We start from the raw sequence: 15,083 nt of genomic DNA on the forward strand, positions 1-15,083 counted from the left end.
AGAGAGCACCACCCTGTGGATGCATCCGGAACATCGACATTTCGTGCTTGATATTTACAGGTTTGTTCTCAAAAGCATCAAACGATGAAGCTTTAAGGCACAAAGGAGTCACTGATCAAAAACAAAGCATTGGCTTTTGTTGCAAGTGCTGCTGAGAAGAGTTAGAGGTTAGATATGAGATGATGTTCAACCAAGCCGTGAAAGAGCTGCTCCTGTCTACTCTCTCTCTAATCATCAAGAGGTTCTTCATGCAGCATTAAAACAGAGACTTGTGGACTTTATGGAGGAACAGCTGAAGGGCTCTAACATAAAGCGATGCTGAATGGAAGAAAGACAACCACACATATCAGTATCAGTCCGACACAGATCTCTAAAGCTCTCTCTCCATTCGACTCCTCGCCGAGTCAGTCGTCATCCACCACCATCACGTTCCCGCTCAGCTCATACTCGATGGTGCCCCAGTCAAAGATGTTGCCCTTGGGGACCTTGTGCCCGTAGTGCCAGGCCTGGATCATGCTCCTGGAGAGCACATAGTCCCACATATTCAGATCAGTCACCTCCCCTACAAAGCTCTGCACGGCCTCCAGACCCCCAAGGTGTTTGTCCGGGTCCTGCCCCAGGAGGATGGTGCCTTGAGGACGGATGGTGTGCCCGGGTTTGTAGACCTGGTAGGTGCTGCGTTTCCCCTCCACCCAAAAGGCGGCGAGGCCGGTGCGAGACTCCCAGGTCAGGCAGAGGCTGGTGCGGAAGGTGGTGATGGGCGGCAGGTGAAAGAAGGTGCCGTCGCCGCTCATGTAGAAGGAGACGCGCCCGTCCTTCTCACGCCACACGTTGAGCTCGTCGTAGTCAGCGGTGCGGTAGGCGAACAGGATGATCTGCCGCTCCTCCGGCAGCTCGGTGGCCACACGCATGCAGAGAGTGAAGGCCCTCAGCCCCATCTCCTTCTGCGGGATCAGGGCCACGTAGCTGAAGTCCGTCTCATAAGGGAAGAACAGGACTTTGTCAGTCAGACCCACTGGAGCAACACAAACAGAGAAAACACATTAATAAGACCTTAAACCTCAGTGTTTGAACAGCAAGTGGCGAAGGAGAAACGATGGTGCGCACAAATGCAACTCAACCTTTTTTTCTGATGAACTTCTGTTCTTAAACTCATACCTTGGGTGGCTGAGGAGAGAGTCAGAGACCATCCACAGACACCAAGCACAACCACAGCAAACCTCACAGTGCTGACACTCTGCAAACACACACAAGACATCCGTTATCCTCCAGTAAAACGAATTCCTGCTGATCTCTGGGCAAAGTTCAGTGCAAAGTTATGAAAGGAAATATCTTTTCTTACCATTCTGCCGCTGCTTTGTTGCTCCTCGATGTTGCTAACTCAGTCCCACTTGCTAATGCCCCCGTGCCCAGTCCTCTTCCCTCCTAGCACAGACCGTGACGTCAGCTCTTCAACCGATGCTCTGACAATAGGCCTGGTGTGCGAGGACGGAGTGACGCCGTGCTTTCCCTGTGACTGATGTCACATGACAGACCTGCAGTGTTTGCATCATCATCATCTCTCAGACGTTTGTGCAGTTCTTGTAGTTACAGTGCTCTAACATTTCACAGGTGTGTGAAATTTGAACCGTGACATCACTCTTACTTGAATACAGTGACTGTTGGGGTTTGTGGTGGACTCTTCCAGGGTCAGTCCGCCTAAATGATAAATATTTTTCACTTGCTCTCAGGCTACGTTCAGAATGCAGGCACAAGTGGCCCAAATCAGATTTTTTTTTGCTTGTATGTGTGTCATGACAGTGTGAACACACAGATCACACAAAGTCTGATCTTTTCAATTCTGATTCTGACTTTCACATGTGGTCTGAAATCTGATCCAGGTCTGATTTTTTTGCAATGTGACCTCAGTCATACTGGAGTTCCAGACGTTTACTGGTACCTGTGAATGTGGGTTGTGATATGGAGTCATCATATTTCTACAATTGGCCATGTTTTGTCACTATTGAACTTTACTACCATCTACTGGATTTTAAGGTGTATGGCATTTATTCTGCCTGGGCAAAGCGCTCGATCTCACAATGTTAATGAAAGCGTTAATTAAATGCGCTCATCTTCAGCCCATGCTACATCCTTCCGTAAAGTTTCTTGAAAATCAGGCCAATTGTTCTTCTGTCATCCTGCTGACAGACAAATAACCTCCTTCACAGAGGTAATAACATTTGAAAAACTCAACATGTCTTACTGGAAACAGTTCCTGGTTACTCTAGATAAGGCACTGACATCACTGGAGATTCACTGGAATTACTTTGTACTGAAGGAACAGTCCCTGAAAAGACAAAGACAAGTCTTTACCCGTGTACCACTCAGAGAGAACTCTGAGGCTAATCGTCCCCGCTGAGGCTTTATATCTTCGGTTCAAGGATGAAAACTCAACTTGTTTAACCCAAACATACGTCTCAGGACAAGAAGTTTCGAACAGCGACACTTAAACATCAACAGAAATTGTTTAAACTTTTGAAGGTCATTTCAAAGATGCAGTTTTACTGCAACCTCACATTCCAGCCAGACTGGTACTGGATGTTTTAGACGGGCAAAGAGCTGCATGTGATGGTGACATTATTCATTAGCATAAACAAAAATGCTGAAATCTCTGCTGGAAGCTAATATCAGTGAAACATCACCCTGCTTTATCATTCAAGCTCTGCTAGAGATTTCAAGTCTGCTTTATTAAAGATCAGACCATCAGGATTTGTTAGTTTTAAGAAAACATGTGGCAACCTAAGGTAGAAGAAATACTGAAAAATTAAAAAAATATGGCAGGAAGGAAAGTGAAAAAAATCCATAATACATGAAAACTGACTCAGCACAATAGAGCTAGGGCTCATGTCATGGATTGTACTTCACAGCTGTAACGTTGCAATGAATGTAAGCTGCAATGAAACCATCTGATTCCTGTCAATAGGCTTCTAATGAGCCATCACACTCACGACCTCTTTAATGGTGATTTTGTGTCAAAAACTCCACAACAAACAAACTCAAAGTTCACGGTTTAATGGGGACAAATGAAAACTGAACCAAGCATTTATGTTATCAACATATCTACATTTAATACAGTTTCTCAAGCTCTAGGATTTCTCAAGAAAAAAAGAACCCTAATTTTGTCAAGAAATAAAATCTGAGATAGACAAGAAAATTATTTACACTGCCTGCACCCCGACACAAACCACCGACAGGCCTAATTCATCACAGACACACGTTCAGCTGAAACACCTGTAAACTAATAGCTCTGAACTGAGAATGTGTTTTGTAGAGAATGCCAGTGAACCAGCAGGCAGAAACTTTACTGAGGTATGGATGAGAAATGATGATAGTAACTCTTCCAGCATTTCTAACACGGGGAGGGTTGGTACAGTGATGCTAGAGACCCTCAAATATCCCTGCAACGAGACACAACTTTGACTTAGTTTCACACTGATGATTGGTTTACAACCGTTCTCTTCCGGTGACACTGTGAGGAGAAGGTGCACGAAATTAACAGCATAAATGTGTGAAGAACCGTCTTCTTGCCAGTTCACTTCATGCTTGACGTAAGCGTCCACGGTCATTCCAGGCAAACAGCACGAGCCAAACACAACGTCCAAGCACATTTTTGTTTCTATGATCGACACAGACAGCACAGACCAGTCCCCAAAGCAGGTTTTTTTTTTTTAGCATCATCAATCCGAACAGCTGATGTCTATCAAAATCAAAACATTTCAACATTTTCAATCAACATCCAGCAATGTGAAAACCTTTTTTTTTTTTTGTATGCAGCGGTTGTTTCCGTTCGTTTTCTGTGTCCAGTTCAAGGCCGCTTTTCATGAAACCCTTGTATTGTCCTGATAAAAACATTTTGAATTACTGTAGGTCAAGCCTAAACCTAAAGAGTACATTATGCATACATTCAACTTATTTAAATTGTCCGTTATGGGGAGTGATTGATATGCAACAAAAAAAACTAACAATCTACTCAAAATCTTACAGTATGGTGACATGAGTGGGTATGTTTGGAGCGCCACCTGGAGGTGGAGAAGGGACTCGGTTCCCTGCGACTATTATTCAATTATCGTCGTGTAAAACTTTGCATACAAACAAGTCACCCTTGTTGAGAACAGGTATTTGGCATTTTCGGTACCACAGCAAATGTACATTAAAAAGTGGGCAAACGCTCCGATGTTTAATGAAAACGAGATTCAAAAATACTGCAGTAAATGCCAAATAAAAGACCAGCGTCCTAATGAATTCAACCACCATGTGTCATTTTTTAAATATTGGTGGTTTCTGTGAAACACTGGAGTGCAATGCTGATGCTTTCCAAGGATTGTGGCACTCAGAGAAAGAGAGAGAAAGAGTGGGATAGAGAGGAGGGGGGGCAAGAGAGACCTGAGAATGTGGCCCCTTTATTTCAAGCTTGAATGACTAGAAACAGCATGACAGAAAGGGAGAAGAAGTACGAGGGAAAGCATAGAAAGAGCAGAATGAAGGGGGCTTTAAAGGGAGCAGCAGGCCTTGAACGCCGAGCCTCGGGAGTTTGGAGCGAGAAGTTTTACAGCAAAGATAAAATGTGGGGAGGAAGAGGCAGACCGACAAACATGGCTCCCATTTGGTAGTCCATAGTGTGGCTTTTCCCGCTTCTGTAAAGTACATATCCAGGCAAGGGGTGATCTGTTCTCCATAGTCTTGTGTTGTCCAGGCTTTGTGTTGAGTATCAGGGTATGATGGAGAGATGGGAGGTGGCGGTCCGTTCAGTAGTCCTCCACCCAGCCGTTCTCCTGGATAAAGGCATCGATCACTTCCTTCATGGCCAGGTTCGGGATCAGCTGGTCCTGGGTCAGGGGACTCCTGGTAACCGGGTCAAAATGGCCCACTCGCTGCACAGAGAGCATGTTAAACGCTTGTGTTAGCATTGCAATATTCCAAGGTCCATATAAACAATGTGATCATTGTAATGAGACTTCCTCATCTAGACCTCAGAGAAAACAGTAACAGAGGATAATAAAGCTGAGTGACAGAAGCTAATAAGGACTGATAAAATAAATACAGCAAATAAGATAAGTTCTTGGTTACAAGCAATCGCCAATTTCAAGTTGTGCAATTTCTGTAACTTATTTTTCTGCAGGTTTACATCAACTCAGTTAGTAAAAGCACCCAATATTAAAAATCTATGAGTAAATCTATACTGCATTTGATTACAATATTATTTAGCCATACGGTATATTTGGGTAAAATGTTTCAGTTCTATAAACTCAGTTGTATTATGACTTTGTTTGGTTTATTTCATGCATTCGGTAATTATAAGACTAAAATCTTAATGGACAATATTTGTTTCCATACGTGAAGTTTGTTACATTGATGAACCTACATGCAGTTAGTATGAACCACTTTGAATTTGCTTCACATGAATGTGACAAAACAGTTAGTAAATTTCATAACATTTCATAGCAGTACTTCTTGCTCAAAATGTAGCAGTTAGTATGTTCTTTGCAGTGACTTTTCCCCACTGATTGATTTGGTCACTACAGTATTTCTTGTTTTCCAAAGCTACTTAATTTGGTCGTTTAGATGTAATCTCTGAGTATAATATGGGCAGGGGGTTTATGAAGGCTAACTAATTACAAAATCAGTCATAAGCATAAAAGAAAAAAACTTGGACGGTCCGCATGCAGCTGACTATGATCTTACCTGTAGGTGCTCCTCAATGTCCTTGCGATCATATGTGATTCCACTAGGTGTGATGCAAGGTTCCCTCATCAGCTCAAAACTGATCTTCCCACACAGGTAATCTGGGATCTCCCGCTTCTGAGTGGACGACAGAACAAAGCAAGAGTCACACTATTGTGATGGTAAGAAATATATGGATATAGCATCATAATGCTACCGTACAACACTGTGATATTGCTTAAATCTTAACTTTTTCCGGCCTTATAATTTTTATTATAGTTGAATGACGAATCGCTGCTTGGCATTTCTATCCACTATGAAATCATGTCATCCACTCAAAGTTTAGATTAAATATTGTATGAAAGCACGAACACTCACTCTTAAAATATCAAATTGTTGAAATCACGTTGCTAATTGAAAAAAAAAAAAAAAAAAAAAAAAAGCATTTCTCTGTACACAGAAGCCCCTGGCCTTCACACCGTCTAACTCATACAGAAAACAAACACCCTGTTGTCAGTCATTATGCTGTGTTTGGAACTGACAATTACATGACAACTACCTCCATTCAGTCAACTATCTATAACAAGCCACAAGCCCTGGACAACAAATACTGATGGCGACCATAGAAACAGCTTGGGCTGGAAATAGCACATAACTGTCTGTCTACAAAATAGGTGCATTTTTCACATGTGCTGGCATTGATGGCAGCAGATAGGTCGAATACACAACACAAGAACAATGCAGACAGATTGTCCACAAGCTAAACAAAACTCATCTGAAATGAGCCATCATAACTGCACACAAATCTGAAAGCATGCTTGAGTCTATCTCTCTTGTTGCTATGTCAACGATGACAAAAAGATGGTGTGAAGTAGGTGTGTGCTGCTAGCAAAGATGCATCTGCGTGGGTGAATGTGATCAGTGTGTGCCTGTCTGTTAGCCCTATAATGGATGGATGGTGGTGACCTATCAGGGATGTTTCGCTGCCTCTTTGCACACTGCACGCTGTGATAAACTCCAGTCTTCCTATAGTAGGAATACTGTAGGTGGGTATGGGAAATGACTGAATGGCTTAACACAAGAGCAAACTCAATTGACAGTAATAATAACAATTTAATTTTCATACTCACTTTTCTTTTCTCGTCCACTTGAGAGAAGAGCTCATCCATGTCCATTAGATACTTGTCCTAAGTATATTCACAAATATTTAGTTAGAATGCATATTTTTTTATATTTGTTCATTAAAAGCATGACAGCCAGATATGTCCAAGAAGCATGTAAAACGCACATGTTTTGATGCAATCTTGGCAGCGTCGCCTCCATTTTGATTGTCGTCCTGTTTCTCTTTGTATTCCTCTAGTTCCCTGCATTAAGTACAAGGTTATTAGAAATTAGCCCTAACCGGCGACAAAATAACAATAATACCCACATGACAGATTCATTCATCAAGAGATCATTACCACACAAACAAGCATGCCGGATATTCGAGCAGCACCTGACAGCCGCCTCACCTTTCCTTCTCGGCCAGAATGAGTTTGGTCAGATAGGCGTGTAACTCATTCTCCTGGTTGATGCGCTTCTCCTCAATGCTATTCCAACGCTTCTTCTTGGCGATGCGCAGGGCGCTGGGGATGTCATCTCCAAAATTCAGCCTCTGCTCTTTTGCCAGATTATAAGCTGCAGAACAAAAAACACCATGACAGCAACACTGTTTGTTAACGGCAACTGTGTCCTTCAGTTTCCATTCCTTCTAGCATCTCTTGTTCCATAGACATGTCAAAGATTTAGACATATATATATATATATATTCCAAAGCTTTCACTGTAGACTATTCACTGTACTATTATTCCAGTTATAGAAACCCCAACAAAGCATACTGTAACAAAACCCTGCCTCACAGTAGAAGTGCTGATATGAGATCAACAGTATCAGAAATTTGATCATTACAATCAACACCAATTTGAAAAAGTTGCAGCTGATTCTAGGATCAGCACTGAGATCACTGAGCAGGACTGGAAGACTGATGGATTTCAAAAAGAAAGAAACGCATGAAACTTAAATGAGGAAATACACAAGTAATATTGCGCAAAATACAAGCAAGCTGCTTCACCACACTGCCACAAAATGTTGCAGAAGTTTCACCATCTTTAAAGAGTTTGTTCCGACCTTTCTGCAGGTTGCCGATGGCCTCATCATAGTTCTCCAGCTCCAGGTGACACTGGCCCAGGAAGAAGTGGGCCTTCACCGACTGGCTGTCCAGCTCCAGCGCGTGCTTACAATCTGCCAGAGCCTTGTCATGCTGCTGCAGCTTCACATGGCAGAGAGCCCTGTTGGTGTAGTACACTGCCACCGATGGATTACGGTTCTGGGAGACAGGACATACCAGACAGTTCACATGCACTCTAACATTGTGGCAGTGTGCATTAAGCTTCAGGAGAACATTCAGGAGTGGAATCATCCTTTCCATTTTTCTAACAAGGGCAAAATCATGTTTTAATGTATTTTAGCTAAGAAGACACCATTTCAGCATTGGTATTAATTCTTTTCCAATAACGGCCACTCACAATAGCTTTGCTGTAGCATGTAGCAGCCTCCTGGTACTTGCGGCACAGGAACAGTCGGTTCCCCTGCTCCTTCAGCTCCTGCGCGGTGGAACTCTTCTCCGGGCTGCCGGCCATCTTCTCCACCGGCTCCGCGGGGCCCGCCTCGCCCTGCTTCCCTATCCTGTTCCCCGTCTCTTCGGCTGGCTAACTGACAGGTTCAAGAATGCCCTGTCCCTCCTGAGTTCCACAGAATAAATCAGACACAAAGTGCATGCGAGGTTCAGTCAACATTCACGGCGTGCATTCGCTGCAATGCACCTGCAATGCGCGTCTTGGGCGAAATTAGCGTTAGGTGCAGTCATTGATGCCACCCAAAAGGCATGCGTTTAATTCGCTGAGTGTGCACACAGCTCAGAGATACAGCGAGGTGGCTGGACCGCCGGCGAATTAACTATTCATGTGACGGACATCGCTGGTGACTAAATGAGCGGCGCAGCTAGCTAGCCAGCCGTCAGAAAACATTACACACTTGCTGCCCCTATCGTTACTGCAAGGCTTTTAAACTGTAACGTTACACCGCTGGTATACAATGGTGGTTAAAGGTTAGACACAAGTAGCGTTATATGCGATTATTCGGGTGGCTGACTAACATTTGAGATACAGCTGTTGCAGTACCAAACAGAGAGACAGAGTGTCAATGTCATTAACTTTAGTTACAACAGACACAAGAGATCGGTTCTCAAATGTTAGCTAAATGCTAAGATAGCATAGTAAGCTATGTTACCGATTTACGCCCGGCGGTTCGCTAGAAAGAGGACAAATCTGCCCTCTCGGCTTTTTTAACTGCAGTCACAAAATCACCCATTTAATCGGCGGCTGATTGAGAAGTTATGAGTACAACTACTTTAGCCCCGAAAAGTCGTCTTGGCATTTGTCTCAACATTACCTCAACGCCGCTAGGCAACATCAGAATACAGAAATTAGCTAACTAATGCTAGGTTAGCTTGTTTGCTACACAGCCGACTGACTTCCATTTTTGCTACTTCCGTGTAAGTTCGGGTTTTTTTCAGAGACCCACAACTTATAGTCCTTACCTTTATAGAAGGAATCTTACATCCAGGTGAAACGGATTTTATATGATTTGATATCAAATCTTAATCAATATTTTTTTCCCTCATAAGAGCTGTCATGACAGGTTGTTGTTATGCTGACGTCAAGCGCTTACGCGACGTCGACGGAAGCCGAAAAGACGTTTTTTTCTCGCGCACTGGCACTGAAGGCAAATCGCTGCCTAACACCATGAAAATATTTTATTTACCAGCAGATGGCGCTCTATCGTCAAAGTTGTATCCAAACCTCAAAACTGACACAAGTGCAAATGATCACTGAAAACTTGTCACGACTGCAGCTTGGTGGGATAGATCCTGTGGTGGTCATACTTAATTTTGTTTGAGCAATGCTAAAAGTCTTTGAAGCACTAGGGGGAAAAAGCATCTGATTTAATTAAACAAAACCCTGAAAACTGGATTATATTAACATAAATGTTGCCTACTTAGAGTTTACCTGTGATTGCCTGAAATTGTGACTCCTGATAAGTAGGGATAATGTGTTATTATTTAGATTTTAGATCTCACAGTTAACATTTTTGGCCTGCAAATTCTGACACTTAACCATAATGATCTTTGTAGGAGGTTAAGTTTAGAGAAATGTCAGATTATGTGAGAAGAATTATATATATATATATTATCAGGGCCATCCCCCCTACTGAGAGATTCAGCCACACGCAGACAGATTCATAGATGACCTTTATAGGCCTTTATAAAGAGAAGAACATTCAAGTTCAGCCATGAAGGAATTAGCGAGGCTGTGCCTGTGGACAGGGTCACTTTCATCCCAGCCTGTTGGGCCTCCGTGAAGGCCTCGCACAGAGATCAGCATGTGAAGATTAGGGCACATCCCCTGAGCAAACACGCTGATAAATGTGTGAAGGGAGCCGTTGAGCCGCAGACCCACCAGGGCTGTGTGTCCCCAGCTGTGTTTACCCATCTCCGCCACTCTGGTCCCCTGATCCCCCAGAACACCCACCTACCCAGTGAGCCCCCAGTCCCATCTCTGTAAAAGTGGGCTTTTAGACCGAGACACAGACTGACCAGGACAAACAGACCAATGCTGCAAGTTTAGATTCAGAGATGTGAAACTGTAGTCAGCAGTCGCATAACCTCTTGTCCCCTTTCTTTTCCTTTTTTCTTTTTTTTTTTTTACGTTTCTTGCCTTATCAAATTAAAAAGTACAGATCAACATTTAAAAATAAATAACTAGATCTATTAAAATCTTTTTCTGTGCTCAAAACTTTCCATCATGCAATCAGAATTGAGACACAGAGACACAATTGTAATTCTGTGGTAGCTCTTAAATGTCTTCTTCTTTTTTTTGGCGAAAGAAACACATACAGTAAGATGTCAAGATTGCTTTAACTGACCCAAATCTCAATAGCAGTAAATGCCAGAATCTTCCGTATAAAATCAGTCATTTCTCTGCAATAAAAAAGAGGGAATAGATTATATAAAATGCTACTGAAAAAATATTACATGAACAAACCAACATAGCAGAAACTGGGAGTAATTGGAGGGATTATGTGACTGTTTGCAAAGGATTATCAGCAGAATAGAAACTCCACATTGTGACGGTTTGTATGAATGCTGCTTGAAGTACTCGCTGCTTACATTTAAACTTCACCCTCACTCATCAGCTCTCTGCCCTCTCCTTCTGTCCAATATCCCAACCGTCATCCTCCGCCATCCCCCCCATCAAACCCAACTGCTGCCCGCTGCAGCAGTTGGCTGAGCTTCCAGTCACCTTGGCAACGAGACCAGGAAGTTGCCCGGCTCCTCTGGCACCGCTGAAAAGCTGCCACTTCCTGATTGATTCTGGTCTTTCTTTCTGCCTGTGTAGTCGTTTTCCCATTTGGCAGTGTTCTCCGATATTCAGCGCCAAGGCGTCTGAAAAGAGAAAAAGGGTGAACACACTCTCCTTCGCGTTAAGAGAAACCTCAGGTTCAAATGGGTAAAACAAAGGCGGTATTTATCCATAATGGTGGCCCTTTGTTTGGTGGGTTTGCTCATTTTGAGAAGGGGAAAGGCTCATAGACTTATTGCAGTTTGTTCAAGTGGGTCTGAATGCAGCATGTGCACAAAAGTAAAAGAATAGTTCCACTGTTATAACTGAAAGAAGATGGAAATGCGGCAAGTTATTGTTTGAATTATGTCTCAACTGATTAAACAGCTTCTTTTGATGTAATGAAAGGATGCTTGCTAGTGCATTTTGATTATTGGGGAGTCGGACGTGTGCTTATATTGTCATACTGTCAGTATAAATCACTTGTACCAGTTTAACAGTAAAAAAAAATAGCGATTTTTTTTCCTTTAACAACCTTCTTTATACCTACGACACCAAACAAAACCGATTATTCAGGCACACAAATGCACACACATGCCCAGCTGTCAATCACAGCTTCCCCCCTTTGCATTCACTTGCTCACCCCTGTAATCTGCTCTTGTGCCAGAACACAGTAACCAACTGAAACTGTTTTTAAAGCTGCTCTCTGCACTCATACAAAGTCCACCCAGACAGGTCTGCACCCACAAATTAACCTTACACAGTTAATGTGCTACCTGCCTCCGCTTTCACTACGGTTGAATGCTGATAAAGAGAACGCTGCCTCGCCTGAGCAGAAACACCTCTTTTACCAGGTTTTAATGATTAAACACCAGGATGCAGCAGGCAGATACCCATCGTGAACAACTGTTTAGGTCATTGCTCAAAAATTTAAATCACTTCAATTTGAATCACTATAATAATACTACTGAGTTTAATTGTCTAGCCAGAAACTATTTTGCCACATTCTTATAAAGTGGATATAAGCTCTTCTGTCTGTCAAAATTAGCCTGAACTGAACAAGTCCAACTCTGTTCTGAAAAGTGGTGAAAAAGTCCATCTCAAATAGAAATAGGTTTGACTTATTTCACTTCAGGCATTTCACTTGTGTTAGCACACACTTATATGTTCCAAGTGAAGAATAATTCATTTTACATGTGTCCAAAATTCTATAGCTACATTTTAGTGTAAGAACATTGCTAAATGTGATCTTGATTACTTCAGAATGATTTTAAATAGTGTTTTTTTTCCAGTGGAAAAATAGAACAAATGCAATAAAGTGAACTAAATCAGGTCATTTTTTGTGGATTGCCCTGCAGATATCCATTTTATAATGGTTACTTACAATAATGACACATGTGCTCCCCACTAGAGGTTATTTTAACTCCAGTGACATATTCTTCTTTGGTAAAAGCTCTAAAATAAACTCTATTTGAATCAACAGGAGTAAATGTTATGAGTGCATTAATAGTGAATAGAAGCTGCAGCTCATGCACACCCAACAAGTTACTCCTGACTATTCAGCAGAACTGTTTTTTTTTCCACCTCCAGTGGGTTAGTGGTTAGTGAACAACTGACTGTGTAAGTGTGCTTTTATGTCTGCATGCCTTAACTCTGAACCACTAGCTGCTAAGTGTTAAGAGTTAAATGAGGGATGTCCTAATGCTAACCAAAAGGCAAATAAGAGAAAGGCCAGAGATACCGAAAGGTCGAAGGTCATCCACACACCTCTGCAGCCCTGATTAAGCTCCCTGAAAGTGAGGGGTGGAATAATTCATCTTAACTAAAAAAACAAAACAAGATCCATCTCCTGCATTCAGCACACACATACACACTAACAGGAAGCCAACAAAATGTGGACTGTGATGGAGAGTTGAAGCTCCTGTGCTCCCGTTTTAAAATGCAAAGTGAAAAAGTTGGATTTTAAAATGCAAATCAGTAAAATCCTAAATCCTAAAATCTGTGCAAGAGATGACAGGATGGCTAAAAACTGCACATGCACACAAGCTACTTCATACAGGAGACAGATTTTTTTGGGTTGAGGCCTTAAAAAAAGCTTAAGTAAACTGAAAACAAAGAGTTTGTTTTTGAAACTTGCAGTGTTAGTCCAAAAATCTTTTACACCCTGGGGGGTTAACAGCACACCGGCTGAGACACCCCCACTTCCAGAAACACACACACACACACCATAGATTGATGTGTGACGGCTGGGGGTGGATGCGGCTGCTGTGTGGCGGGGGGAGAAGTTTTACAATGGAGTTTTTGGAGGGAAATCAAAACTCTTGTGCCTGAGCAAGTCAGAGATGCGGAGGGAAATCCATCCTTCACTTCTGCGTTTATATGAAAGATAAAGTTAACCATTCATTTAAGTGACAACCACCTCCTGATGGAAACAGTATTTGTTTACTGATTGTTATTAATTGCAGGCAGTAAAAGACAAGATTGAAGGCTTTTTTTATTCTGATGAGCTTTGTTTTAGTTTTATCCCATCTAATTATCAATTCAAAAGCAATTGTTCTTGTAAAGCTCATGCACTTTACTGGTGATGACTAATCAGTGTGTTTTTCACTTAAAAAAAATCAATGGGGATCTTCACAGGAGTGAAGGCAACCAGCAGGGGCACCAAGAAGTTACGTTCCCTCCCAGCAGCTCGGTGTCCCATCCCCCGGTCCTCCCTGAATGTCCCCTAAGGTCATTCTCTCCGGGGTCACCAAACCCCACCCTGTCCCAACCCCCCCCCCCCAACACAATCCAAAAGAGCTAAAGCAGACATAATGAGCTGTGGGGTAATTGTGTCTGTGTGTGTGTGTGCGTGCGAGTTGGCCAGACAGAGGTTTGTTTAGGGGGTGGTGTGTGTGTGTGTGTGTGTGTGTGTGTGTGTGTGTGTGTGTGTGTGTGTGTGTAATCGTGCACAGTCCCTCGGGGCAGATCAGGAAAAGGCTTGTGTTCTATTTGACTGACAGACCTTTGCAGAGGAGTTTCAGAGCAGTCAGACATGACAGGACTCATAGTGGAACACATACAAATGATAGTCATTATCTGAATATTGAATACAGAGTCATATATTGTGTATACATACAGTAGGTAGGCCACAGACCTACAAACCACATTTCAACTATTTCTATCAATATTACTGTATATTTCATTTCTATATCCTGACTTTCTCCAATGCTTATGTTGACATCAGAGCTGAGCACAACCCCTCCTTTATCAAGAGTTCCTGTGCATCTGTTCAGGCTAACTTTTTAACTTAAAATAATCAATTACAATATTTTAATGAAATTACATAATGATGTATACTAATTCTAATACACATGTGACAATATATGAATGTGTTAAGAAGACCATCACATAGTCCACCAGTCTGCACTCCTGGTGTAGTGGAATACTTCAGTCTTGAATACTACATTATTCCTATAATTAAAGTTACTGACTGTTCATAAAGTTACATATGAATTCATACAAATCACCCAGTGTTCTACATTAATTAACAGCTTAATAATGAATGTGTGAAGAAGCCTTCATCATGTGCAGTAGAGGAAAGCTGGAGAATGCTAGGCATGCGCAGCAGACAATACTTCTATGTAACTTTATATCACTTATCATGTAAACATGACTTTAAGGTTGCATACAACTCTATAACACCACTAGAGTGTGAATTTATACTCAATAGCATTTCAATTTTGTAGATCTGGTTGTTCTGTGGTTTAGGCGCAACCCGTGTGTCATTTCAACCCGTGTCATGTGAGAGGTTGAGCCACAGAGAGCTGTCAGTGAGAGCTGGCAGCTAATGCTAACTGACAGTTAGCAAGCAAGCTAGCTTGGAGAGCTTTTCCCCTTCTTCATCAATTAATTTTGTTGATTGAAACGATTCGTATGCAATACTGAGAACAAATGTTTAAACGC

General features: G+C 42.2%; 2 protein-coding genes across 2 annotated transcripts; both read right to left on the reverse strand.

Moving 5' to 3' along the window:
* Window positions 1-404: 404 nt before the first annotated feature.
* Window positions 405-1,969, reverse strand: crp1 (C-reactive protein 1). The gene is made up of 3 exons (XM_041963392.1): window positions 1,940-1,969; window positions 1,159-1,237; window positions 405-1,015 (listed from the first exon to the last, which is right to left on the reverse strand). The coding sequence occupies exons 1-3, from the start codon at window positions 1,967-1,969 to the stop codon at window positions 405-407; spliced, it is 720 nt and encodes a 239-aa protein (XP_041819326.1).
* Window positions 1,970-3,035: 1,066 nt separating this feature from the next.
* On the reverse strand, window positions 3,036-9,466 carry stub1 (STIP1 homology and U-Box containing protein 1). Its single transcript, XM_041962352.1, has 8 exons — window positions 9,338-9,466; window positions 8,265-8,480; window positions 7,867-8,065; window positions 7,212-7,377; window positions 6,989-7,064; window positions 6,831-6,887; window positions 5,722-5,838; window positions 3,036-4,910 (listed from the first exon to the last, which is right to left on the reverse strand). The coding sequence occupies exons 2-8, from the start codon at window positions 8,376-8,378 to the stop codon at window positions 4,785-4,787; spliced, it is 855 nt and encodes a 284-aa protein (XP_041818286.1). The 5' UTR covers window positions 8,379-8,480; window positions 9,338-9,466; the 3' UTR covers window positions 3,036-4,784.
* Window positions 9,467-15,083: the final 5,617 nt, after the last annotated feature.

This window comes from Chelmon rostratus, chromosome 21 (genome assembly GCF_017976325.1).
Source record: "Chelmon rostratus isolate fCheRos1 chromosome 21, fCheRos1.pri, whole genome shotgun sequence".
Classification (NCBI taxonomy): domain Eukaryota; kingdom Metazoa; phylum Chordata; class Actinopteri; order Chaetodontiformes; family Chaetodontidae; genus Chelmon; species Chelmon rostratus.

Bases quoted from the DNA above. Each gene is read 5' to 3' on its own strand.
- crp1 (XM_041963392.1), bottom strand. From the start codon at position 1,969: ATGACTCCATATCACAACCCACATTCACAG. The intron at 1,238-1,939 runs GTACCAGTAAAC...GTGTGTTTGCAG, and splicing joins ATCACAACCCACATTCACAG to AGTGTCAGCACTGTGAGGTT. The intron at 1,016-1,158 runs GTATGAGTTTAA...GTGTTGCTCCAG, and splicing joins TCTCTCCTCAGCCACCCAAG to TGGGTCTGACTGACAAAGTC.
- stub1 (XM_041962352.1), bottom strand. From the start codon at position 8,378: ATGGCCGGCAGCCCGGAGAAGAGTTCCACCGCGCAGGAGCTGAAGGAG. The intron at 7,378-7,866 runs GTCGGAACAAAC...TTTGTTCTGCAG, and splicing joins CATCGGCAACCTGCAGAAAG to CTTATAATCTGGCAAAAGAG. The intron at 7,065-7,211 runs GTGAGGCGGCTG...TACTTAATGCAG, and splicing joins ATTCTGGCCGAGAAGGAAAG to GGAACTAGAGGAATACAAAG.